Here is a 27,453-nt window from a genome sequence, read left to right as displayed (position 1 = left end):
GCACATTGTATTTTTAAACCAAACAGTATGCGCTTTCACAGCTCGAGGTTTGCAGGAGGCAGTGCTGATGTCAGGCAAAGGACAAAACACTCATTATCCAACACGTCGTCAACAGGAAACTCTCCAGCTCGTCCACAGTGCCGGATCTCTGCAGCTTTGGTGTTTCTCTTGATGCTGCAGCGTTGGAAAGAGGGTCCAGCCTGGTTAAATAAAGGTCACATAATCCTCCGTGGGCAGAATACAAAAAAATATATCCCTTAGATTAACTTTGACAAGACTGGCTGCAGGTTGAGCTTTATTATGTCTCTGATATCATATAATCATCAAAGATCAAAGACCTAAATTGTCCAGGTCCACTTCTTCAGCTGCATCAAAGGGAAACCCAGGTCTGACTCCCGAGAGCCGCTCGGCTCTGCAAAGCTGCACGAGGCAAATTGCACACTCACAGGAGTTAACTGTCTGAAAAAAAAAAATTCAAAAACTGAACTTCACTTTCCAGAAATCCTGCACGGTGACATCAGAAAACTTGAGATACCTTTGCCAGATGCAGACTCCAGATCCGATGCGCTTTCTCTAATCGTCACATCTGTTCTGCACTCTGTGATTTAACCAGGTGTTTCAAAACTCGGACGTTTGCATCTGTTTCTGTTTCATGTTCCTCTTCTAAACGGGGCCGGACCAACCGAAATAATTTCACCACACTGCAAAAACGCAAACTCTTACCAAGATTATTTGTCTTATTTCAAGTCAAAAATGTCTTATTTCTAGTCAAAATATCTCATTACACTTAAAATAAGACATGATCACCTCAGAAGTAAATTGTTTTTAGACAATTTTCACTTGTTTCAAGTGAAAATTCACTTGAAACAAGTGAAAATTTGCTTGTTTCATTGGCAAAATTTGCCAGTGGAAAAAGTGAAAATTCACTTGAAATAAGTGAAAATTAGCGAGAAACAAGAAACAAATTTTGCCAATGAAACAAGCAAATTTCCACTTGTTTCAAGCAAATTTTCACTTGAAACAAGTGAAAATTGTCTAAAAACGAGTTACTTCTGAGGTGATCATGTCTTATTTTAAATGTAATGAGACATTTTGACTAGAAATAAGACAAATATTCTTGGTAAGATTTTGAGTTTTTGCAGTGCAAGAGAAAAGCGAACAGCTGGCTGCTCTCTGACTAGCCTTGTCTGATACATTTGCAGCTAAAACCCTTCTAGTTTGCTGCAGAATCATAAAAAAAAAAAACTCTGGACAACAGAAAAAAATATTATGTTATTATGCATTTTATGTATTGTTTGTGTTCTACCATGTGAAACTGTGTTTTATGTGAAACCGATTGTGCTGCCGTCTTGACCAGATCTTGCATCTCCACAGGACTTTCCCGGCTGATTACGTTAAAAATTTATTAATTAATTAATTAAAGGTGCAGTCAACGATTTCTGGAGAAAGATTGTTCGTATTTGAAACCAACAGCTAGCAGACTGTGAGGTGATATTGGCTGAATTTGTTGATTTGAAATATCGGTGATCTTTCTCCAGCATGGCTGGAAGAGACGCTGCAGCTCCGCTCACGTGTCTCGCCTCAATCATTATCAATGTTTTTTTAATTTTCAAACCACACCAGCTGTGTTCATGTTTTGCTCAAAATGTGCGGAGAATTTCCCGTCCTCAAATACAAACAGAATCAAATTCCCTCAAATTACTGTGTAGCAATTATCTCTTCCCATAGATGATCTATGTTTTGATCTGGAAGTCTCAAATCTCTGTCTAATTAGAGACGAGCGGCGATGTGACTAATGAGGCTCGCTTCGTTCACGCGGCGTCTCAATTAGCGCAGACAGGACGGCCCCTCTCTGCCACTGTGGCGTTTTTTAAATTTTTTTTATTTTACATGAAATCTCCTCTCTGGTGCATTTTTAAGCGTCCAATTTTCTGTCTTCTGTTCATCACATTTCTCCTCCTTGAAGTCCTCGCGCTCTTTGGTGTGTGTCCAGGTGCGGTGGGCGGTGTGTGTGCGCTGGCCAACGTGCTGGGCCGGGAGCTGTGCGAGCTGGAGCGTCTGTGTGTGTCTGGGCGCTGGGAGGAAGCCAGAGTCCTGCAGCAACGCCTCATCGAGCCCAACGCCGCTGTGAGTAACATCTGCCGCTCGCAGCACGCGGCGCGGCCCGCTTCGTCCTCACCCCGCCGACGACAGACTGCAGCTCAGACACGGGCGGCGGCGTTTCGGTGGCATAAATAATCCAACGGGTTTATCTGAACCTCAGAGCCAAAGAATCAGTTGTCACGATAAGTTACGTTAGCCTCGGTGGAAATGGAAAAGGCGAACAACGGGAGCAGAAGTGGCTAAAACAACCCTAGCACTCTTGGTCTGCGCTGAGAAAATGTAGCATAAAGCTGAAACACTTGTGTAATTGAGTAGTCAATAATGATAATAATAATAATAATAATAATAATAATAAAACTTCACTGCAAAAACGCAAAATCTTACCAAGATTATTTGTCTTATTTCAAGTCAAAAATGTCTTATTTCTAGTCAAAATATCTCATTACACTTAAAATAAGACATGATCAGCTCAGAAGTAACTTGTTTTTAGACATTTTTCACTTCTTTCAAGTGAAAATTCACTTGAAACAAGTGAAAATTAGCTTGAAACAAGAAACAAACTTTGCCAATGAAACAAGCAAATTTTCACTTGTTCAATTGTGTCACAAGTAAAAATTTGCAAAATTCACTTGAAACAAGTGAAAATTTGCTTGTTTCATTGGCAAAATTTGCCAGTGGAAAAAGTGAAAATTCACTTGAAATAAGTGAAAATTAGCTAGAAACAAGAAACAAATTTTGCCAATGAAACTTATTTTAAGTGTAATGAGATATTTTGACTAGAAATAAGACATTTTGACTTGAAATAAGACAAATAATCTTGGAAAGATTTTGAGTTTTTGCAGTGTGGCGACACATAGTTTATTTTAAAGCCAAACAATGCAACGTGTTTGATAATCTACATTAGCGATCCCCAACCACTGGTCCACGGACCGGTACCGGGCCGCGAGACATTCCCGACCGGGCCGTGCAGCCCCCCCCCCCGCGGTTGCGCGCAAATGGCATAGTTTATTATTGCCATATGTTACTTTTATTTATATTGTTTAAATATTTAAGTTAATATTATGTTCAATTTGGCCGTGGAAATAAAAGGGTATTGTTTTTTGACAAAGTGTGTGCGTTTTCGTTTTTTTAAGTACCGGTTCAAGAACCGTTTAAGCAGCGGAACCGTTTAAAAAATACCGAGTAGGCACCGGATAAAACCCAACCGATAGCCAACCCTAATCACAGATATAATGATAATTTTGAAAAGATAGATAAATACGCTTGTTCAAAATCATACGTGAAATCGGACACTAACGTTGCATAAACTCCCACTTTCACGTTGTTTTCTGCCTTTTCTCCACCAGCCTGCAGCCAAACCTGTGCAGGAAGGTGTGCGCTCGCTCTCACCGCACATTCTCTTTTATTAAATACCGATTTCTGTGTAGAAAATAGTGCAATGCATGTTTCCAGTATTTACACCTCTGCCCCCGAGGCCTGGTTAATTTAGGATCCTGCAGGCCACGCCGCCTCATAATCTGCCACTTCCGGCTAGAAACACCTCGACGAGGGCCGTGACATTTAGCAGACCCTAATGAACGCCGAATATAGAAGCAGCATCAAACCGCCACATAACCGCTTTAATTGCAGAACCACCGGGCTGACCTGCAGCACAAGTTAACACCCCGCCGGTGCACGTCAGCGGCCGCACGTCGCTCGCAAATTGAAAAAGTGAACTGATTGCGGTCCAGTGAACTCGGCGTATGAGCAGCCCATCAGGAGGGCCGGAGAGCAGGCGACAGTTGGACAAGAGCACAAAATACCGGAGCCACCATTTTGTCCAAGAAAGAGGGAAAAAAAAAAAGAAAAATCACAGGGTATTAGCAGAAATAGGAGCTTTAAATGGCTTCGAAGCAGACGTGCGGAGAGTGATTGGAGCGCTATGTTGCTAGGTGACCAGGAAGTTGGGAGTGCCCGCCCTCAAGCAGGCGATGGAGTGGTTCGGCTTCCACGGCGGCGCCTGTCGATCACCTCTGCAGCCGCTCGCCGACGCCGAGATCCAGCAGCTGAGGCGGGACTTCTCCTCCAATGGCTGGCTGTGAGGGCTCTCAGGCAAACTGTCTCTCTGTGCGTGTGTGTGTGTGTGTGTGTGTGAGAGAGAGAGTGTATGTGCAGTCTGCAATCACCAGATAACAGCACCTGAGTATCTGAAAGTGTTTTTTTTTTTTTTTTTTTTTTTTTTAACTCTTCAGCTGTTCAGTTGTGTGAGTTTTGTTACACCTACATAATCTTGTTTGCAAAATGATCCACATCGACCATTTGAAAAAGCAACACACACACACACACACACACACACACACACACACACAGTCAGCCAGGTAACTCACACATGAGAACACCTTTGCATGGATCTGCTAGAGAGATGCAGGCACATTTGAGGTTTGGTTATGCAGAAATCTCATGATGTTGGAGCTCAGGACAAAAAAAATGTTAGTGTTAGGGTTTTTTTTTTTTTTTTTTTTTTTCGTGCAAATTATCTTTAAACCCAGTGAAATGGGCAAGCTGTAGGAAGATGACAAGCTAATATTACCTGTAATAATAAGCCTCGCTGACCTTCACGAGTCAAAGAATGAAAAAAATAAGTCACTGCTTTTCTTTCCTAAGTGCATTTCAACAGATCTTCTATACAGGGTTTTGCTGAACTCCATGTTTTCTGTTTTCTGTTTTCTGTTTTTTTAACCCTCCTATTATGATTGGGGTCAATTTGACCCCAGCCAATGTTTAACGTCTCTAAATAAATAATTATCTTTTTTTTTTTTTTTTTTTTTTTTTTTTTTTTGCTTCATATTTAATGAGTGTTCCTAATGTAATGGGCACTTCTGGGTAAACATGAAATTGACATGATGATATGTTTTCAATGTCCTGTACACACTTTGAACGCATCTGTCTGTCACGGAGGGAATAACAGTGTGTGAGGACGTGAGTCAAGTCATAATTGAGAATCGGCAAACAGACTGTTGGTAAATTTGCTGGAATAGCTGTGATCCGGCATGTGAGGCTGAGGTGATGAACGCCGCGCCTGTTGTGTAAGTGGTCTTATGTGAGCGCACCGTGGAAGAGGCATTAACTCAGAGCGACGCTGGAAAGTGTCTTTTTTCACGGGAAGCCACCGGGCCAAGGCTGTTCAAGCAGCTTCATTTCGACTGTCTGTCGTTTTCTGTATGCAGACGCTCCTGCTGAGGTCAGCCGCCGACGGTGGTGTTGTGCTTCAAATTTTTTGACTCATAGTAAAATCAATTAAAAAAAAAAAAAATCTTCAAGAAACTTCTGAATACCTGTGTCATTATGTTCCACACGCCGCAAACCTTTTAAGTGTCCAAGGCCAGAGAGAGGCAGAGAAAGAACCAATAAATTTAGGCATTTCTCGGCCATTCTTTATGGTTTTGTATGACGGCCGCTTCTGATTTTTCTGTGCAAGTTGAATATGATTATTTGTGTTTAATTCCTTGACCCCCGCTGCCCTGTGGCTTGTTGGAATCTCATACAGTCTCAACAAGCAGCCGGTGAAGCGGCTCTGTGCTCCTCATTCTGCGCGGCAGTGGCGCCGGCCGGCCACACGGGGGCGACGTGCCCCGCCTCGCCGCTGACTGCCGTGCATCAAGGGCGTCCCTTTGATCTCAATTTGAGGCTCTAAAACCCGGGGCGTGTGATGTCATGCCCCCGGTGGGCACAAGGGGCTGCGGATGGAGGGATGCAGGGATGGAAGAGGAGGAGGAGGAGGAGGAGGAGGAGCGATGTGCCTCGTTCTCCCGCTCCTGCACGGGCGAGAGAGTGGCGAGTCAGCAAAGCCGCCCCCCCTGCGCTGCAGCGTCACAGGGGGCAGCGATGACACGGAGGGAACGAGGAGTCGACGTCCACCCCCCTCCTCCTCCTCCTCCTCTTCCTCCTCCTCGTCTTCCTCTTCCTCTTCGCCGCCCGTCACCGTGTCTCTCTCTGCGTTTCATCATTCCTCCACACCTGACAGTTTGTCATCGCTCTCTCCTCCTTTTCTCCTCCCCTTCCCGCCATCAATCCTCTCGGCTCTCACTTTCGTTTTCCTCCCGACTCTCTCTCTCTCCTCTCTCTCTCTCTCTCTCCCTCTCTCTCTGTACATCCCACCCCTGCAGGCGATATGGTGACCTCTCTGTGTAGTGTAGCATGTAACGCCCAGCCCCCCCTCCCTCCCTCCCTCCATCCCTCCACCCCCCATTCCCTATTCTATCTCTTCCCTGTTCTGGCGGCGCCCCAGATTAAAATCATGCTTAAAAGATTCCCAGATTTCTCCCCCTCCCCCATTCTGCCTTTCCCACTTCCTATCTCTTCCCCTCCTCCCCCCATCCTCCTCTCCTCTTTCCATCCCTGTGGTTAGCTGCCTGCCTGACTCACATTGGCTGCCAGTGGCTCTCTACCCACCTCTCTCTCTCTCTCTCTCTCCTCTAGCTGCTTCCAGGCCAGCACACTGCACTGTCACTGCTCGTCGCTGAGCCACACAGGGATGAGAGAGAGAGAGAGAGAGAGAGAGAGAGAAATAGAGAGAGAGAGGAGGGGGAGTTGATGAGAGGCAATGAACAGAGGAGTGAGAAGAGGGGAGAAAAAAAAATCCTCCTCGTCATGCGGAGAAAAGCAAGAGGCACAAGAGGGCCTGAGTGCAGGTCAGAGAGAGGGAGAAAAAAAAACAAAACAAAAAAAAAAACATATTCAACAGGGCGGCTTGTTGAGTGAGTGAAAGGCAGAGAGCGCCCGTCTGAGGTGTAAGTGGACAGGAAGATGGGTGTTGGAACAAAGCCGAGCGGGAGGAAACAAGGCCAGAGGTGACGCCGATAAAGTCCAAGCAGAAATTAATGAAAACTCGGCCCTCGTCTCGCTCTCCTGTGAGCTGTAGTGCCTCGCCGCCTCGCCGCTCTCAACATCTCAGCGATGCCCACATACACCGACACGGCCTTAGTGGAAGAAAAGGGAGAAAGGATCCCCCCCCCATGACATTTTAACATTTAACCCTATAAAGCCTGAACTACACTGCAAAAACGCAAAATCTTACCAAGATTATTTGTCTTATTTCAAGTCAAAAATGTCTTATTCCTAGTCAAAATATCTCATTACACTTAAAATAAGACATAATCACCTCAGAGGTAAATTGTTTTTAGACAGTTGTCTCTTGTTTCAAGTGAAAATTTGCTTGAAACAAGTGAAAATTTGCTTGTTTCATTGGCAAAATTTGTTTCTTGTTTCTTATTTCAAGTGAATTTTCACTTTTTCCACTGGCAAATTTTGCCAATGAAACAAGCAAATTTTCACTTGTTTCAAGTGAATTTTCACTTGAAACAAGTGAAAATTGTCTAAAAACAATTTACTTCTGAGGTGATCATGTCTTATTTTAAGTGTGATGAGATATTTTGACTAGAAATAAGACAAATAATCTTGGTAAGATTTTGAGTTTTTGCAGTGTATGAAAGAACTGGCAGAAAATTCCAATTTTTTGAAACTGAACCCTTTATTTAGTCCTATAACAAAATGTAAAAAAAAAAAAATATATATATATACATATATATATATACACACACACTACTCACAAAAAGTTAGGGATATTTGGCTTTTGGGTGAAATTTATGGAAAATGTAAAATGTTCACGCTACAGTGATATTATATCATGAAAGTAGGGCATTTAAGTAGAAGCATACACTGGTGATTTCCTCATCTCAAACAATTTCTTGAAACAAAAGCCAACAACAGTGGTGGATATACCACAACAAAAAATGTCAGTGTCAATAACTTGTCATGTGCCCTTGAGCATCAATTACAGCTTGACCACGACGTCTCATGCTGTTCACAAGTCGACTTATTGTCTGCTGAGGCATGGCATCCCACTCTTCTTGAAGGGCGGCCCTCAGGACATTGAGGTTCTGGGGTACAGAGCTCCGAGCCTCTACACGGCCACTCAGCTGATCCCATAGGTTTTCTATGGGATTCAGGTCTGAGAAAGTGCAGGCCACTCCATTTGAGGTACCCCAGTCTCCAGCAGCCGTTCCCTAATGATACGACCTCGATGAGCTGGAGCATCAAACACCTGATGTGAATTTTGCCGTTAAACTCCTTGTTAGAGAACAGCAACTTGTGCAAAAAGTACTGAAACACTGAACAGTTGGACATGTGCATTCAAAAGTTTACAGAAGGTCACATTAAGTTCACCTGTAAAGGTTAGAATGCATTTTAGCTTCATCCTGAAATTTCACCCGAAAGCCGAATATCCCTAACTTTTTGTGAGTAGTGTATATATATTTCAAAAAAATATGTCTTTATACGATTTTTCTGTTGTATCATATATGACAGTACTTGAAGTGTCAATGGTATGGTCCAGGGTGAACAGGGGAAGTGTCCAAAGGTAAACAACAGTATTTTGGTCAAATATTGATTAAACTGAAACGGAATGTGTTACAGTGGTCCCTCATTAATCACGGGAGTTACGTTCTAAAAATAACCCGCAATAGGCGAAATCGTCAGCTTTATTTTTTTACAATTATTCTAGATGTTTTAAGGCTGTAAAACCCCTCACTACACACTTTATACACTTTTCTCAGACAGGCATTAACATTTTCTCACTTTTCTCTCTTGTTTAAACTCTCAAAGTTCAAACCTTCGTAGAAAAATAAGTCCAGTATTATAGAATGAACGCATTCTGTACTGTACAGGAGGCACGGCACGGAGGAGATTGATTGATAATGGTCTACAGTCCCTTAGCCAATCAGGACGCAGAACACAATGCGCTGTAAAAAAAAAAAAAAAAAAAAAAAAAAAAAAAGCATGCAAAATTGCACTAAAAAAATCCGCGAAACTGCGAGGCCGCGAAAGGTGAACCGCGTTATAGCGAGGGACAGCTGTATTTGATAACGTGTATCATATATGATACAAATGGCTTTATAGGGTTAATTATCAGCCACTGGCCTTTTGGTTTTGCGTTTCTGGATCCGTTTTGTGGCCGCGTTTTTTTTTTTTTTTTTTTGCTCTTGTGTGAACAGCCGGCCAAACGTGCAGACCGCAGCGTCACGTCAATGTGTTCCCGGCCGCTTCACTGGAGGAAACATTTCAGCGATCTAAAACCTCGGTGGTCAACGTCTGATTTTTCGTGTCACTCGCTCCCGATCAAAGAGCGACGTCTTCTTTAACAGAGCTGCCATTTTGCACCGACGTTCAGCCGTCGCTAAGAGAGAAACCCCATCGTGTCGAGGCCAGTTTCTCCGAGGCGGGAGCAGAAAGCAGCAGCCGCACACGTCGGATCTGTCTCATTTGCACGGAAGCTTCCTTAAGGTGTCATTTTTTTAAGAAACGTGGCCACTTAGGACTTCCTCATTACAGCGGGAAGCAGAGGACACATCCTAATTCAGTGCCTTGACTCGGCATCATTTTAAAATGAAACACCAGGAGCCTCCTTCCCCATGAAAACCTTCACCTCTGGGTATTTTAATGGTGGATGGAAGCAGCACCTCAAGGCGTGTTTGGCATTTAAGTTAATTAAACACAAGACTTTGGTCAAATCTGTTTTAATTTAAATTTGTCAGTAGGGGATTGAATTAATGTCCCTTTGCTGCCTGAAAACTTTTATTTTGTTTATTTTTTTAGCAAAAGGTGCCACTAGAATTAAACTGACTCAGTGTTAGCTAGCTGTAAGGTAACTAACATAGATAGATAGATAGATAGATAGATAGAGTGCTTTATTGTTCCACAGAGAGCCCTGTTTCCTAAAAATTACCTTCTCATCCAACTAAACTGCATCCTCGATTACGTTTCGGATTACATTTGTCTGCAACGCATCACAAGAGCGTTTGTAATCCCTTCATTTCAAGGCTGCCCTGGGAGGCAGGTGGCGTTTCGGACGGGTCAAACCACCGACTTACACCGACTTTTTGCGAATGTCACGTTACGTTACCCTGACCGAGTGATTTCTGTGCCTAAACCTAACATTTCCCCAACCTTAACCGGGCACTTCTGCTGGCTAAAGTAATGAAAATGCCACCCGACATGATATACAAGATATGTTGAATAGAAATGCAAAAACTCTTCCCCCTAAATGCATAATATTTAGGAGACAGGGTTGGCTGAGAGGGGGAAATTACGTTGTTGTAGTCACAATATATTAAAAAAAAATAAAAAAAAAAAAACTATAAATTGGATAAATCATATGGAAGTCAACTGATACAGTAGTTACCGAGTAGTGGAGAAAGGGTAGAATTTAAATAAGCATATGCTTCTTTCTACTCCTTTTTGGACATGTTTTATTGTTTCAACTATTCTGTATTTTTTTTTTTTTTTTTTGCATTGTGTTTTTTTTTTTTCACATGTTCAAAATAAAGCCTTCATTCATTCATTCAATATCACAAAGATAATATCGGAAGACATAATTAAGTTAATACTAAAATACTGGAAGGAGATCAGTCTGATGTCGGTGGGTAAGAAGGCTCCGCTCAGGCCTTTGGAGTCTCCTGCCGAACAAACTCCACCGTGTTGTGCGTGACAACACGAGACGCTTAATTACAAGAGAAAACGGCGACGTCACGCTGCCTGGAGCTGAACAATGGTCGTCTTTCCCGTCCTTCCTAATCCACGTAACCTTTCGGACAAAAAAAAAAGGGTTCCTAATAAGAGACGTTCCTAACGAGGTGCCAAGGTAATTGGAGGCTTCTTTGAAACGAGGCAGACCTGTTAGAGTTAGAGAGTCCCACTTTTACTTGAGTGGAGCACTTCTCTCGCTCTGCAACATGTAAAAAAAACCCTCGGCTGAGAGCGGCAAATTAATGCCCGCTGTCTGTGCGCTCTGGAAAATGTCGGAAATCACAAACTGAGAAAGACGTAGATGAGGGGGAAAAGTGCTCGCCAAAGTGCGGGAGTGCATTAAACACCACGGAGTGATGAGATCTAACGGATAACACTTATCAGGGTGGAGTTTTTCTCCTTTAAGACGCCACATCATGTGCATCATGACGGGACTCGAAACGTTGAATATGTAGATCATGTCTTCATATCCCTCGGTGCGCTCGCATCCCCCTTTGTTGGGTCTCTCGGCTAAACTCAAGTGTTAGACATGCAGCTCCATCCCTCTCTCTCTCTCTCTCTCTCTCTCTCCCCTCCTTCACCGCCGCTCCTCCTGCCACCTCGTTTATCCGCCGCTCCTCATTGGAAGGCCAAACGGAGCGGCGCGAGGCCGTTAAAGGGAGCCTGAAGCACCCGCAGCGGCAGGGCGATGGCGAGTTAAAATGTCGAAACGCATCCATAAAACTAATGTGTGCTGGCATTAAAATCGGCGAAAGATGCAACACGACGGTCCGCCCGCAGCAGACCTGCAATAAAGACTCGCCTCTTCCTACTAAAGGGGGCAAAAAGACGCTGTTGTGGGCTTTTGAGGAGGGATTATAATGCAGTTGGCAATGTTATTCCAGCGTTCACACATTTCGACGCCTTGCAGAAACTCAAACTGGTGAAATTTTAGTTAAAGCATGCTCTTATTGAACAATTTAAGGTGTAAGGTCCATTTAGAGACAGTTGACAAAAATGCAAATTAAGCACATAATTCATACACGAGTCCAGCCGACGTACCCTCTGCAATTCTGCACCGCGACAAAGAAAACGTGCAAAGAAAATGAAACGTCTGTGCAGCGCCTCCAGTCTGTCGTTATCTGTGATCGATACTCGAGAGGGCGTCACCGTTTGATCACTGCAAAAACGCAAAATCTTACCAAGATTATTTGTCTTATTTCAAGTCAAAAATGTCTTATTTCTAGTCAAAATATCTCATTACACTTAAAATAAGACATGATCACCTCAGAAGTAACTTGTTTATAGACAATTTTCTCTTGTTTCAAGTGAAAATTTGCTTGTTTCATTGAAATTTTTTTTTTCTTGTTTCTAGCTAATTTTCACTTTTCCCACTGGCAAATTTTGCCAATGAAACAAGCAAATTTTCACTTGTTTCAAGCAAATTTTCACTTGAAACAAGTGAAAATTGTCTAAAAACAATTTACTTCTGAGGTGATCAGTGTAATGAGATATTCTGACTAGTAATAAGACATTTTTGACTTGAAATAAGACAAATAATCTTGGTAAGATTTTGCGTTTTTGCAGTGCATAATTCATACGCGAGTCCAGCCGACGTTCCTTCTGCAATTCTGCACCGCGACAAAGAAAACGTGCAAAGAAAATGAAACGTCAATGCAGCGTTTCCAGTCTGTCGTTACCTCCGATCGATACTCGAGAGGGCGTCACCGTTCGATCAATACTCGATTCGCCCGGGCAACAGGTTGACCACATTTGAAATCCACCGTGAGTTTGGTCTGAATTTATCGCCGGTGGATTTTTCTTTCTAAACGTCTTCAGGGTTTCTTATCGCGCAGACACAGTTCAATCTATTGAGGGGAGAAAAAAAAAGAAAAAAAGAAATTGTAATTGCAATTACACAAAAATAGGCTCACGTGTGGCACCTCACGTTCACAGCTGCATCACGTCGATCGAATCAATCTCTGTTGCCGCCGTCGTGGCGTGCATATCACCGCGTGTTCTGTCACAACAGAGACTGACAGCGATTTAAAAAAAAAAAAAAAAAAAAAAAAAAGTAAAACTAAAGTTGGTATTCAATCTTGACTCTGTATTCGCTTTCAGAAAGTGGCTTCTTCCTGGGGTCCGCACAAAAAAAACACCTGATATTTGATCTAATAACCGGTATTTGATCTATCAAGGACTCATTCCAGCCTGAGTTATTATCTAAGCGTATCGTTATCCTGCGGTGTTATGCAGCAGCACACACTGTGGATGACGAACAGCTGCTGGGAGAAGTGTAGCCGATCTTGTTTAGCAGGTGAGAGCGGCTCTCATGTACCTCCTCCTGCACACTCAGACATGCACGCACACACACACACACACACACACACAAACACACACCCAAACGCTCCACGTGGAAGCGGTGGGACCCCAGAGCAATTAAAAATCGGGGCAAAAAAATCCCGCCCGGGTGTTTCATTCGTGCCGCCGCTTTCGGCATCCGGCGGCGTGCGGAGACGGCGCGCCGCCTGCATCCCCCCGCCGCGCCGCGCCGCGCCGCGCCGCGCCGGGCCCGCGTTATCAGTATGCCACGTGCACTTCCTCTCTAAACATGGCCAAAGCTTTTGGGAGCCGTGAAGCTCTACTGATAAGATAACAGACAAAGCCTCCTCTCTTTAAGAAACCCGTGAAAACAGAAAATAGGAAGATCCGTCCCTGCGGAGTCAGACGGAAAGGAGAGAGATGAGAAATCATACACGTTGAAAATAGGAAGGAGGCGGCGGCGGCGGCGGGGGGGGGGGGGAAACATAATATAAAGGGAGGGGCGCGGGTGCCAAATATGAATCCTGTGGCTGAGGGAGGAAGGGATTCGTTTTAGCGAGGGAACAAAAGATTGCACACACATGCATACAGCTAGCTGCCACTTCTGGTCTGTTAGGTGAAGACGACCTGCAGAGCATATTTAAATACTTTGCCATGGCAACAGGCTCTATGATTAGGGGCAAACAGGCAAAACTGCTGCAGCACTTGGGATTGAGATGATACAAATTAAGGGAACTGTGGACGGTTGCCAAGGAGACGAAATAGGTGGAGGGGTTAAAGTCCAACCTAAACACACCTTCAAGCTATTTCAGTGACAGGAGGAGAGAGTGAGCGAGAGAGAGCGAGCGAGAGAGAGAGAGAGAGAGAGCGAGGGAGTGAGTGGGTAGGGGGAGGGGAGGAGGAAGTAAAGAGTGGGGGTTTCTGACAGCTTCACAAATAATCACTAGACCTACCGAGATGTGTGATCAGAGTTCAAAATCCTCTCTGTACGACTGCGCGTGTGTGTGTGTGTGTGTGTGTGTGTGTGTGTGCGCGCTTCATTGTTGCTGAGGTTTCAGTGTTGCATGTCTTCCACTGGCCTCTCGCTCCTCGACGCACTGAAACCACAGCGAGAGCACGGATCTCTGAGTGAAAGACAAAAATAATAATAATGATAATAAAAAAAGACAGACAGCAATGCGAGCTCCACTCCATGCATTATCTTTATTGCATTCTGTTCCATTTAAGATCCCAAAATGCACCTTTTTTTATTTTTTATTTTTTTGCGACATCATCATCATCATCATCATCATCTCGTAACAAATTCACCAGACACAACCAAACGTGATATTATGGCTTCTGTTTGTGACCGCGGGCCCCAGGTGTGTGTTTTCAGTGTTTTTTTTAAAGGTGCCGGACCGCGCGCCCCGCAAAGGCCTCTGGGAAACAAACGTGCACTCGTGCCATGCGTTTTCGCCGAGACGCCGCGCCGTCGCCGACGTTGTTGTTGAACCGTCGCAGGTAAAAATGCTGCGAGGCGCGTGGACTGAGAGTTGCCATGAGGCCTGAGTGTTCATTACGTTTGTTTAGGCTCCACTTGATTTGCACGTGCAGTTATACCACAAATACAGCCTGTTTTTGTTTTCTTTTCTTTTTCTTTTCTAGTCATTTTAAGCTTAAAGTCTGAAAACCTAAAGTGTCCACTTTTTGGAGTTGGACATGAAACTCCTTACCAAATAAACACCTCCACAGTCGTAACGTTTCCTTTTTCCAGGTTCATCCTCGACAGTGGAAAAGGCCCGTCTGCAAACCGAGTTCTGTAAGCTTTAGTCAGCGTTAATGCAGATTCAGCCTGCACTGCAAAAAGTCAAATCTTACCAAGAGTATTTGTCTTATTTCAAGTAAAAATGTCTTATTTCTAGTCAAAATATCTCATTACACTTAAAATAAGACATGATCAGCTCAGAAATAACTTATCTTTAGACAATTTTCACCAAGAAAACAAGAAACAAGAAACATATTTTGCCAATGGAACAAGCAAATTTTTACTTGTGACACAAGTGAACAAGTAAAAATTTGCTGGTAAGATTGGTAAGATTTGACTTTTTGCAGCGTGGTGGCGTTTTCCGCTGCATACGAGTGTAAGAGATCCTCCAAGTTTGACCCAGGGTTGCCAAGTCTGCGTTTTTTCCACCAAATTGGGCTACTTTTTAAGTGTTGCCGCGGGTAACAAATTTTGTCCACGGGTTGGGCTCGGGCAGAAATGAATAAAGATTCATATTTTGAATGACCAATGTTTATACCCAAATCCTGTCAAACTGACTCCGGGCCAGATCAGCATATAAACTATCCACATATGTCACCTGCTCCACAGATAAATAATATGCCAATGCTGTGTGAGGCCACTCAGCACATGACCAATCACATCATCAGCACCACTCAGCTGAAGTAAGGTATCCCATATTATATTTTAAGTTCTGATATACTCTAAATTAAATAGGTGAAAGAACTGTTTCGGGAAATTGCCCTTAATGTTTATGGTGTTATTTTATAGATATTATAGTGCATTTTGCAATTATAGCAATGTTGTTGGACTTGGACATATATGGATTTTTATGGGCATATTTTGAGTTCTGGTATTGGGCTGATTTTTGGGCCCTTTTTATACCCGGTGGGCGGGTTTGGGGCTGGGTTTGAGTTGCTGTTTGGCTGCTTTTGTCTCACAGACCTGGCAACCCTGGTTTGACCCGTCAGCTCCTTCCCTGGCGCGGGAACGTTAGCGCTGCACGATATCTGCTAAAAAATCATTTTTCTCTCTTGGAACTGAGATCACGATTCGCGAACAAAAATATTTAATGCACTCTCAGAAGCTTGAAGACTTAAATTTAAGACTCTCTTGTAACAAAAACACCTCAGGTCTCTTTTCCGCGCTTGTTTTAGACTCTGGATCACGCAGCACGCCTGCCAATGCTTTGTGTGGCGTCTGAACTGTTGAGGTTTGAGGTGCCGTCTGCCGCCGTGGATTCTGTGATGTGGTTTTGTTTGTGCTGCGTCGCTGACTCGTCTTGGATTTTATGGCGACGTTTGAGGCGGTTTTAGAGATTTGTAAGAAAGAAATAACAAGCAAATTTTCGCTTGTTTCAAGTGAATTTTCACTTGAAACAAGCGAAAATTGTCTAAAAACAAGTTATTTCTTAGGTGATCATGTCTTATTTTAAGTGTAATAAGACATTTTGACTTGAAATAAGACAAATATTCTTGGTAAGATTTTGAGTTTTTGCAGTGCATAGGTGAACAGGTTCGAGGGAAATGTCAGATCTATAAATCGTTATTATTTTTATTTATTTATTTATTTATTTATACTGTGGGCTTTTATACATGTTGCTTTTTATTTCTTATTTTATTTTATTTTATTTATTCATTGTTTTTATATTTATTGCTACTCTTTGCACGTTGGTAAGGGCATCCTGAACCAATCTCGTTGTAACTTGGGTGCAATGACAGTAAAGCTATTTGATTTGATTTGATTTGATTATTTTACAATTAATTGCGCAGTCCTTCAGGGACTGTTCCTCTCCAAAATGGATGAAGTAGTTCTGGCTGTGGTGTAGTGACACAGAAACAAAGTAGCTCCACCAGTTATTAAGCAAGAGGGCTGGAAAAAAAAAAGCATTGATCATTTTTTCTTTTTTTTTTCTTTTCAGCTTTAGGTCGTTTGAAATTGTGCTGTTTGTTGGTCCAGATCTCGTGACGGGAAAGGAGCTGACGGGTCAAACGTGGAGGTTGTCAAACATTCTTATGGTGGAGCAAATATCACTAAAAGAACCAGATCAATCACTTTTAATGACATATTACGGCCTAAGCATCCAAAATGAACATTAAAGGGTGTTTTGTAATATTACTTTTTGGGACTTTTCGATAGGCACAGTGGAGAGAGACAGGACAGACAGGTTCAGAGAGAGAGAGACAGGTGAACGTGCAGCGAGGGGCCCAGGCCGCTGCAACACACCCGACATTAAGTCGGCCGAGATGACCCTCTTTTTAAAATGTTCCTTAATTTTTGTACAAATATGAGCAGAGGTGTTAAACGGAGACACTGTTAAGATCTGATTTTGCTTTGAGTGGTGGCATGTTAACGTCGTGCTGCAGTCACACATGAACAGATGGAGGGAAATGATCGTCACAGACGGAAAAGTTTGAATCCTGCTGAATGTCAGGATGGAAAACACAGAAATCAAAGTGCCGGTCGGTACGTCCCTCGAGTGGCTGTTGGCTTTGATGTGGGTGAATGTTTTCTAAAGATACAAAAGGATATGGTTATGGAGAAGGAGAGGGTTATGTTAAGTTATGTTAAGTCCAATAAACAGACTGGGTTTTTTTTTTTTTTTCCCAGCGGGGCGAGTTGCTAAAATAAACTTTTGTCAAATCCCTTCAGCACAAGGCATCGTCCCCTCTTAGAAATGGCGTCAGTGCACAGCGTTCCTCTGTACTTTACTGTGTTTTTATGTTAAATTATTTAAAACAACACTGATAGCAGTGTCCATAACTTTATCATCCATTTTTTCATGTTAGCCAACTGAAATTCAAAGGCAGAATGAGTAGGATAGAAAAAAAAAAATGTATAGACTCATTCAAAAATAATGTCTCTTTGGAAATTTCCCCACTGTGGGACTAATAAAGGAATATCTTATCTTATCTTGTCTCACATCACTTATGGAGGAAACAGTGAGGTGAAACAGCTGGTTTTATAAAGTGAAGCTGGATTTGAGGGAGAGGAGGAGGATGAAGAGCGACGCACTGTTGGCCTGTTCTCTGATGGACAGGTTGCTGCCATTGGGCCTTTTTTTTTTCATAGGACAGCAACGTTACATTTTGGGCGGGCCTTTGTGGGGCTAAAGGGTGGCATGGAAATTTTACAGGATGATAGATAGATCAATTTGCTAATGGGCAAACTGTTTGAATACAGAGCCACTGGCCTCACACAGTTCTGATTATTATAATTTCCTCAGAGGTGAAAAGTAAATATAAATTTATTCTGGTTGTATCAGTGGTTATCTTTCTATAACTGGTGAAATCGCTCTGAAAAACAAACGCTGCAGTTTCATGCCACATTCACTTAACACTCGGATCGTGGATCTTCAATCCAACCACAGACAATGTTTTTTGTTTTTTTTTTCTTTTAAACTTCCCAAACTGGGGTGGCAAGGACTATTTTAGCTGCCGCCCCATGCCACCACGGTAGATCCGCCCCTGGCCGGTGGGTTCCTCAGCCAGGGAGGAGGGACAAACCATCAGTGTTGTGTTTACAGACCAGAGACAGCAAATCCTACTCATTGTGCCTTTAAATTGACCGCATGACTCACAGGTCTGGAACCAGGCTAACCCCGTCAACTAACCAACATTAATTTGCCAAAAATCATGAGGAACATTATTGTTATCCGGAGCTACGAAGCATTTGAGAACAGAATCGCATGAATCTGGTTAATATCAGATAATACAGTCACGGACGAACGTATTGGCACCCCTGGGATTTTTCCAGAAAATACACCATTTCTCCCAGAAATTGTTGCAACTACAAATGTTTTTGGTATACACACGTTTATTTCCTTTATGTGCATTCGAACAACACAAAAAAGCAGAATTTCTGGGAAAAATGGTGTATTTTCAGGATTTTTTTTTTTTTTTTTTTTTTGATTGATCCGTTTATTTAAGTGTCAAACACCATGATTGGTGCCCAGCCCTCATGGGCTTATTAGACACTGATCAATACATTTATCAAATAATATTCCCACAATTACATCCACGATAGCCACGTGACACACTACAGAACAAAGCAAAACATAACAAAACCTATGAAGATAGGGACACATACAAATAAAAATGGTTTGTCATACAGGATAAAAAAATACTTTGCCGCCGATACCAAGCCTTTTCTATAAATTTTGCATCATTACATCATTTTCAAATAACCAGCACAGAATCTCATTTTCATATTTCCAAAATATATCAGGATTTTTTTAACTGAATTGATTCAAAAAGAGAATTCCTTCTGAGAAAAATCCCAGGGGCACCAGTACTTTTGTGCGTGACTGTATAGATAATTAATGAGCCGTCTTAGTATCTTATCTCTTATATCTTATCCTATATCTATATCTATCTTACATCTTATCTCTTTTGAATCTCCAGGACAGTGTCTTGTTGTTGGGTCACCGACGAGGCTCAGGGTTTGTGATCTCTGCTCTGAAACGCAGACGGCAGAGGCCTGCGCCGACTCAGAGTCAGCGAGTTGCTCGTGTCATTAGAGTTAATAGGCTATTATCCCACCGGCATGTAATGTACTGGTCAACTACGAGCTGCTGCGCCGCCCCTCCCACCCTGTGCAGCCAAGGAAAAGACAAGCAGAGTTAAAAAAAACAAAAACAAAAAAACAACAAAAAAACAAAACATCATCATCATCATAAAGATTTAAGAAGAGAGGGTGTAAACAGTCAGGCAGTATTTAAAATATTCAAAGCACAGTAGAGGTTCTTGTTCAGGCACTCGTTAAAACTCCCTCGCTGTCGTTTGTGTGTGTGTGTGAGTTGTTTTTTTTTTTTTTTTTTTTTTTTTTTCCTGGATGTATTTTTCATAGCCGGTCTTGGTCCGCTCACTTAGGGAGCAGCAATTATAGAGCCATGGAATGCTCTTTCCATATTTTCTCATTACGACGGTGATTATGTTGATGGGTTTGGTTTTGTTTGTGCAGTACATCGGGCCAGCGCGGGCTCGGCTGTGTGTGTATGTGTGTGTGTGTGTGTGTGTGTGAGAGAGAGAGAGAGCGATAGAAAGGGTGAGAGAAAACCATGGAAATAATGAAAATAATAACACTGATTACATCTTTAGTCCTTGTGCATGTGTGAAATTAGGAGACACGAGCAAACCTTTTTTTTTTTTCCCCCCCGACACACAGCTTAGTGCTCAAACTCCCCGAGATACGGAGAAAAATCAAAATGACAGGAAGAAAAACAAACAAATAAATAAGAGGAAGGAAGAGAGACGTGGCTTAAAATAACCAGTTATATAGAAGAGAGAAAAAAAAAAGAAAAGTAGACTTAGTTAGTGTCCTCAGACTGCAGCTGGAGGAAAAATCACCTCGAAAACAGAATATTCACACAAAGAGTTTCGTATTTTAGTGTCTTTAAAATATTGAAGATCTGCCATTTTTGTTCCAATCGACCATCCTTTTACATTTGTCATTTTGCATTCGCTGCGTACGCCCTTTTTTTTTTTTCCCCCAGACAGGCGACATCTTATTTTGAAACTCTTCGTATGTTATTCCGGTCTGAATGACGTCTCTGAACGTTTTAAAGACCAAACTCGTCCAGGTTTGACTTCAGGATCTGTCCGTCACAAACGTCGCTTTGCATAATTTGCTCTGACGGCTTCCAAGTCCAGGCTAACCACAACTCCCTCCCGGTCATGTTCAAAAAATGTGAAAAATTCTACCTTGTGAATACTTAACCAGCATGTGCGTTTGCTTAAAAAAGTTTAAATCCATTACAACTGTGGACACACTGTGGAGACAGTCGCTGCGGTTAGACAGACACTGCAAAAAGTCAAAATCTTACCAAGATTATTTGTCTTATTTCAAGTAAAAATGTCTTATTTCTAGTCAAAATATCTCATTACACTTAAAATAAGACATGATCACCTCAGAAATTACTTGTCTTTAGACAATTTTCACTTGTTTCAACTTGTTTCAAGTGAAAATTTACTTGAAACAAGTGAAAATTAGCTTGAAACAAGAAACAAATTTTGCCAATGGAACAAGCAAATTTTTACTTGTTCACTTGTGTCACTAGTAAAAATTTGCTTGTTCCTTTGGCAAAATTTGTTGCTTGCTGATCATGTCTTATTTTAAGTGTAATGAGATATTTTGACTAGAAATAAGACATTTTTACTTGAAATAAGACAAATAATCTTGGTAAGATTTTTACTTTTTGCAGTGCAATATTTCTTAAATGTGTTTGAAATCAGACTCCAGCTTCACTATTTCACATGGAGGCTGATTACACACCACAGAGCTTTTAATCAGAATAACACTTTTTTGACACAAAATGTTTCCACCTGCTGGGAAGCGTCTAATCTGCTTGAAATCTAAATATAATCCAGGTTAAGTTATGTCGTCCATCAGACTGTAAGAATGAAACTTGGCTGCTGGTTTGGGCTTTTATTCTTGTAACAGGAAGCCTTCAAACTCCTAAAGCAGCTTTTTGATTTGCTCGATGGTTCGCTGGATTCCGGCTCCGTTCGTCTTTTCTAACAACTCGTCTGAACGACTCGTGGTTTCCAGCCTTTCAGCCACGGAGCCGCTCAACAAGCCTTTACAGATTTAATCTTTACAACAGAAAAGTTATCAACCACAAACGAGCTGTGTGTTGGTGCTGCTGGGTTTCTGTCCCTCCTGGAAACTCGTCCCGTCACCTGATGTTCCCCCACGTGGAGCAAACATGAGCAGAAAGAGCAGATTTATTCCAGCCAGAGAGAAAGCAGCAGATTACACGGTTATTAGGCACCAATATTGCTGAACAGATTATTAAAAGTTTACACCTCTCCCTCAGATTGGGCCAGTTTCTTCAGATTGAGGCAGTTAAATTAGGACATTAGGCTCCATGTAAACGCAGCCACTGCGTCTACAGACAGTTCAGATTCAGCTCAGCGTCGTTATGACTGGTTGTGATTGACAGCTCGGAGGGCAGACCCCACGCGTTGAGGAGCTCACTGATTGGCTGAAAGTTCCTTACAGGTACACTAGAAACCGAGAGCTCTTTATATTCAGCCCACACACCTAAACTAAGCAGCTCCAGCTCGAGCAGTCGGAGGGTCAACAATAAACAAACCAAAAATCTTCCTCCAGCTTTTACACATTTCTTAACGTGTGAATTATAATTGCTTAAAGCTGTAATTTAAGCAAACGTATGTGCCGGCCAAGTGTTCAAAAAAATGTAATTACTGATGTGCGATGAGGAGTTTGTCACATTTTTTGCACACGACTGAGAGTGAACTGGAGTAAGCATAATCTGTACAAACCTATGCAACGGATGCTTTTAATGCACAGACGATCATGATGCAATAATCTAAACAGGACAGGTGTGGCTCTAAAAAGGTAAAGGTTTAAATTGGAGGCTGACTATGTGGCCTCATTCTGTGGTGGTTTGAGGTTTTACACCCCGGACAGGACCGACAGCTGAAGAGGAAAATGAGCAAACATCCCTGGGAGGGGAAAAAAATAAATAATAAAATAAATAAATAAATAATAATAATAATAATAATAATAGTAATAATAATAATAGTAATAATGACAATAAATATCACCCTTGTACTCACACAACATCGACAAAGCCAGTCTCTTGTCCCCAACAGACAAAGCAGCTCCATCAACCCTATAAAGCCATTTGTATCATATATGATACACATTTTCAATTCCGTTTTTCATTTTCAGGTTAATCAAAACTTGACCAAAATACTGTTGTATACCTTTGAACACTTCCCCTGTTCACCCTGGACCATACCATTGGCACTTCAAGTACATATCATATTTCATACAAGGTCGTGTAATAACATATTTTTGGATTTTTCTTTTTTTATATGTATTTTGTTATAGGACTAAATAAAGGGTTCAATTTCAAAAAATTTGAATTTTCTGCCAATTCTTTCATAGTTCAGGCTTTTTAGGGTTAAGGACTTCCATATCACACTTGGCAACGCAGCCGCTGCCGGGCGAAAACCTCACGTTTCTCAGATCAAATTTTCACGAATCTGGAAAAGCAGCCTAATGTTGGCCTGACCACCACGCATTTTAAAGGAGAACACTGGTGTCATCTGGAGCTGCTGTGTGATTACAGTTTTTGGGTTAGGGTTATTAGCTGCCCTAATTAAGAAGACATGCATGTGACTGCAAAGTTTGTATGGCTTTTTTTTTACGGGATTAATTCCTGGAGGAGATGTACATGTCTTCTTGTGCCTGTCGGCTGATGAACGGGAAGCAGAGCGTAACGTAACACGACGCTGATATAAAAATATAAAAATGTAAAAACTCAGCACCGTGAAATCGTGATGAAACACAAAGTTTAATGTTTGATGTTAAAGGGTCGTGGTGGATAGAGCTGGGCGATGTGGGCAAAATCAAATATGACAACACAAATTTGAACACCTTGAGATCAAAAATAAAGCGATGACTGTTGGTGCTTTTACAACATATTTAGGAGGTTTTTGATAAAGTATAATTAGTAATGTGAATTCGATCAGCAAACAGGTAGAGGCAAATATTAGAGCTTTTAAGTTTGTCTGTTAAGTTCAGAAAACTGCATCCTTTTAATGTAAAGCAGCTTTTAAAACCAGGACAAGGCAGCTGTTCTGTCATATCGCGATATTACAATATCCACAATCTCAGGTGTTATCTAGTCTTATATCGCGATATTGATATAAAATCGATATTTTGCTCAGCCCTAGTTGTGGTGCTCCTTGCTATTTAACAATGTTCCCGGTGCGATGTAGTGTCACCAGAACAACAAGCAAATCATCTGCAGCTGTTTTGTCACAACTGGGTCTCATCAAAAATCAACCAAATTCAAAATCTTCAATTTGCGTCAGCCCGCTGAAGCACAGGCCGCCGATGTGACCAGCCAATCAGCATTGATAAAAAAGGAATCTCTCAAAACTTTTTCATGCAATTTGGTTGTCTGCGGCTGAGTTTCATGGGAGTTGCAGTGTGTATCGGTCCATGGAAGTGACCGGAAGGTTGCAAGAAACTCAGCTGCATCGAGTTGAAAATGTTTAAAACTTTTTGCAAAAAAGGGTTAAAGCAGCAGCCAGGCGGAGTTTTATGTGATGAAGCTCTGGAGTTTGGCTCCAGCTCTGGTGGGCTTTCCAAACTGTACACTTCTGCTGCCAGCATGCAAATCTGCGTTACATGTTAAAGGTTCATTCCATGTAATTAGTCCTCTATGTATCAATGCCAGCCTTAGAGGTGCAATAACATTAGTAAGGTTTTAGTAAAAAAATAAGAATCGGTTAATAACGATCAAGTTCTGCATGGTTTAATTTAATTTCAATTTAAAAAATCTATTACAAAAGCAATTGATGAGATATGTTCATCAGATTTGTTCTATGTGCTCAGTGGTTATCAAAGTTTTGAATCACATTGGACATCAACGACCTGAACCAAAGGGTCACTGATGCCGTTGCCGCCATTGATGAGGCTCTGCTGCAGCAAACATGGCAAGAGATCAAGTCCCGTCTTGATGTGCTTCGTGCAACTAATGTTCCCCATATAGAGGTGTATTAAATGAGGCAAAAAAAAAAACAAACTTCAATATCTACTCCTCATTTTGTAATAATTTCCACAGATTTGTCTATTCATTTGCTTTTGTAATAAATTTGTTAAATTGTAAAGAGACTTTACGGACACCCTGTATATTAGCGTTTTCATTAACCTCACTGGTTGTTGCAGTTTAATTTATCATAACTTGCCACTCAGGCATGCCTTAGACTGTAGGTGTAAGAATTTACCTGCAATATTTAACCAACATTTTCTTTAATTTAAATGTCATGTCAGTTGTGTTTTTCGACAACAGTTCATTATGTAAATGAATTATATAAATATACTCCCAAAAAGTGAACACTTCATGTTTACTGTAAAGGAATGTGTGCAGAGGTTATTTTTCTCCTGTGCAGTAATGAACAGCAAATGGTTTGTGATGAGGGAGAAAATGAGCTGTGAGGACTCCAGCGGGCCTGACAGTGTGCGACAGTCACGGGAAGGAGAGCGCCGGCGTACACGAGAGGCACAAACTCACAATAATGAGCCGCTGTTTGTGTCAAGTCACGTCCGCTTTCAGCAGTGCTGTCGTCCCGGGACACTGGGAAGTAGGGCTGGGCGATATGGCCTCAAATCAATATCACGATATACTGAGCACCTCACCTCAATAACGATAAGTGGACGATAATTCGGGGGCGGTGTAATTGAATGTAAGGCGGTTCCTTCAAACTAACGTTAAAACTTTCCATCGGACTCGGAAGCCAGCACTGCAAAAAATCAAAAGCTTACCAAGATTATTTGTCTTATTTCAAGTAAAAATGTCTTATTTCTAGTCAAAATATCTCATTACAATTAAAATAAGACATGATCACCTCAGAAATAACTTGTTTTTAGACAATTTTCACTTGTTTCAAGTGAAAATTTACTTGAAACAAGAAACAAATTCTGCCAATGGAACAAGCAAATTTTTACTAGTGACACAAGTGAACAAGTAAAAAATTTGCTTGTTCCATTGGCAGAATTTGTTTCTTGTTTCAAGCAAATTTTAACTTGTTTCAAGTAAATTTTCACTTGAAACAAGTGAAAAATGTCTAAAGACAAGTTATTTCTGAGCTGACATTTTTGCTTGAAATAAGACAAATAATCTTGGTTTGCAGTGAGGCGTCTCTTCCAAACTACGCGATTCACGTGAATGACCCGACTGACCGAAAAAACGGCGATTGTAGCCGAAAGGCGACAAGTTTGCATGCCTGAGAAGTGCGACTCTAACTCTGTGCTGTCTGAGAATAACTCAAGAAAATACATATTAAATACTTTTAGTTACATTTATTGAACAACTGACAATCAAACCAAGTTTAAAAGTATAAAATATGACAAGCAAGTCCTACTCGACTGCCTCAGCTGCAGCCGCAGCCGCTTCTACATTTGAGCCGTCCTCCGTTTCCTCAGCGTCTCTTTCCCTTCTTGTTGCAGACTGGAGGGGTGGAGTCACGTGACTACACACGCTGTACACGAAGTACAGCGTCTTAAAGGGACATGAACAGGCCTACCTACACAGCCAAAAAAGACAAAAACGACTTTTATTTAGTTTTTTTAAAATACCGAACATACCGACATGAGCAAAGTGACGTCGGTTATCATCATGAATTTCGGTATCAGTAAATTTTCGGTATATCGCCCAGCCCTACTGGGAAGAGCTGCTCAGTGTCGCCTTGCTCCACGACCCACCGTCCCACGGGGTTTCGTGATGTTTATGCGTTTGGGAACTACACGCCCTGGCCCCGCCCACTGCCACGCCCCGTCGAAGCCGACTGCCCCGAAAAGGTAATCACCTCTTTGCCAGCTCACGACCAGCCTCCTCCCTGGGTTTTGTGATGTTACCTGGACGTGTTTGGAAACTGCGACCGAAAAACTCATCGCTTCTTTTTTTTGGCCTTTTAACAACCTTCCCTCTAAGTTTTGGGCAAATTAGAGAACAGATCTGAACCCGACCCGAGCCTGACATTTTGCTCGTCCTCCATCGTTACATTTACAGCCTGAAATAGCCTATGTGTTGCCTTCAGTGTCGTCACGTAAACTCCAGCACTGTACAGGAAGTCGCCCAGAACAGACAGCAGCTCCATCATTTTTATTTATTTTACCATAGAGTTTCACTAAAATAACGCCGACGTGACCGAACCTGACCCAAACCAGAACACAGTTTCCAAATTTGTGTCTGAACCGGTCCTGACCTGTTTGGTACCGATGTCCAGGGGTCAGGTATCCACACTCTAGTGCAAATAACTCAATTTTTTTTTAGTTACCCCCCTGACAGTCAAACAAGAACAATCAGGAAGCCTAAAAAAAACACCAGAATTTTCCTTTAAGACGTATAAAGACTTATAATTGAGTTTTGGAGGCGTTGAAATGATCCTTAGTGTCGTAACATGTTCTCAGATCTACAAAGGTGCATGGAAATATTAATCCCTAAAACTGGAATCACAAGGTTTACGCCTGGCAGCAGCTCGTTGTCCTCCACATACTACACACACACACACACACACACACACACACACACACACACACGTAATGACCTGCATGTTTATGTCCCGCTACCCTTTGAAGCTGAAAAAAAAAAAAAACACACAAAAAAAACACAAAAACACAAACCACACCGGCTGAGGCAGAGGCAACAGCCGTCCCAGTTGTTTAACAGCATCCCGTTTTAGGATCCGCGCTCCAATTAAAGCGGCGAGAGGCGCCTCCGTCACGTCGGGCGTCTTTGATGCCGCAGTCAAATTGGCCCACAGGGGAAAGGCATGAGGCGCGCAAAACGCCGTCGCAAATTAATCACGCTTAAAAGATACTCACATAAGCAACAATTAACCCCACTTCCCCGCTAAATACCCCTACCCACCCTGAACACAGCACACACACACACACACACACACAGAGCACGGATACACACCAGTTTCGTTACACAAGACGTGTGTGAGGTGGAGATAATCACATCAGTGACACTTATCGCTTGTTTTTTTTGTTTTTGTGTTTTTTGGGATGATGGTGGATGTGAGTTGGATTCGGGAGGGGGGTGATGAATACACACACACACACACACACACACACATAAACACTTGAACATTAAAGTGACATCATCAATCACAGACGTGAGCGGTAGAAAAAACGAAGCCGTACGGGAAGCGGCGCGCTCGCCTAACCCCGGCCCCAAA

At 42.1% G+C, this 27,453-nt stretch overlaps 1 protein-coding gene across 3 annotated transcripts in view; it reads left to right on the top strand.

The window, feature by feature from the left end:
* hoga1 (4-hydroxy-2-oxoglutarate aldolase 1) overlaps positions 1-27,453 on the top strand; it is a 77,370-nt gene that overhangs the window by 29,659 nt on the left and 20,258 nt on the right. For 2 of the 3 annotated variants that reach the window (XM_030061295.1, XM_030061287.1), the window contains exons 6-7: positions 1,994-2,127; positions 4,035-4,180. In XM_030061295.1, coding sequence (XP_029917155.1) covers positions 1,994-2,127; positions 4,035-4,180 — 280 coding nt within the window. Of the gene's footprint in view, positions 1-1,993; positions 2,128-4,034; positions 4,800-27,453 lie in introns of those variants that run through there. The other variant, XM_030061306.1, reaches the window with a different exon arrangement.

Source organism: Myripristis murdjan, chromosome 1 (assembly GCF_902150065.1).
Source record: "Myripristis murdjan chromosome 1, fMyrMur1.1, whole genome shotgun sequence".
NCBI classification, from domain to species: domain Eukaryota; kingdom Metazoa; phylum Chordata; class Actinopteri; order Holocentriformes; family Holocentridae; genus Myripristis; species Myripristis murdjan.
Note: the sequence above shows the minus strand (reverse complement) of the source record. Positions and strands in the feature narration are given on the sequence as shown.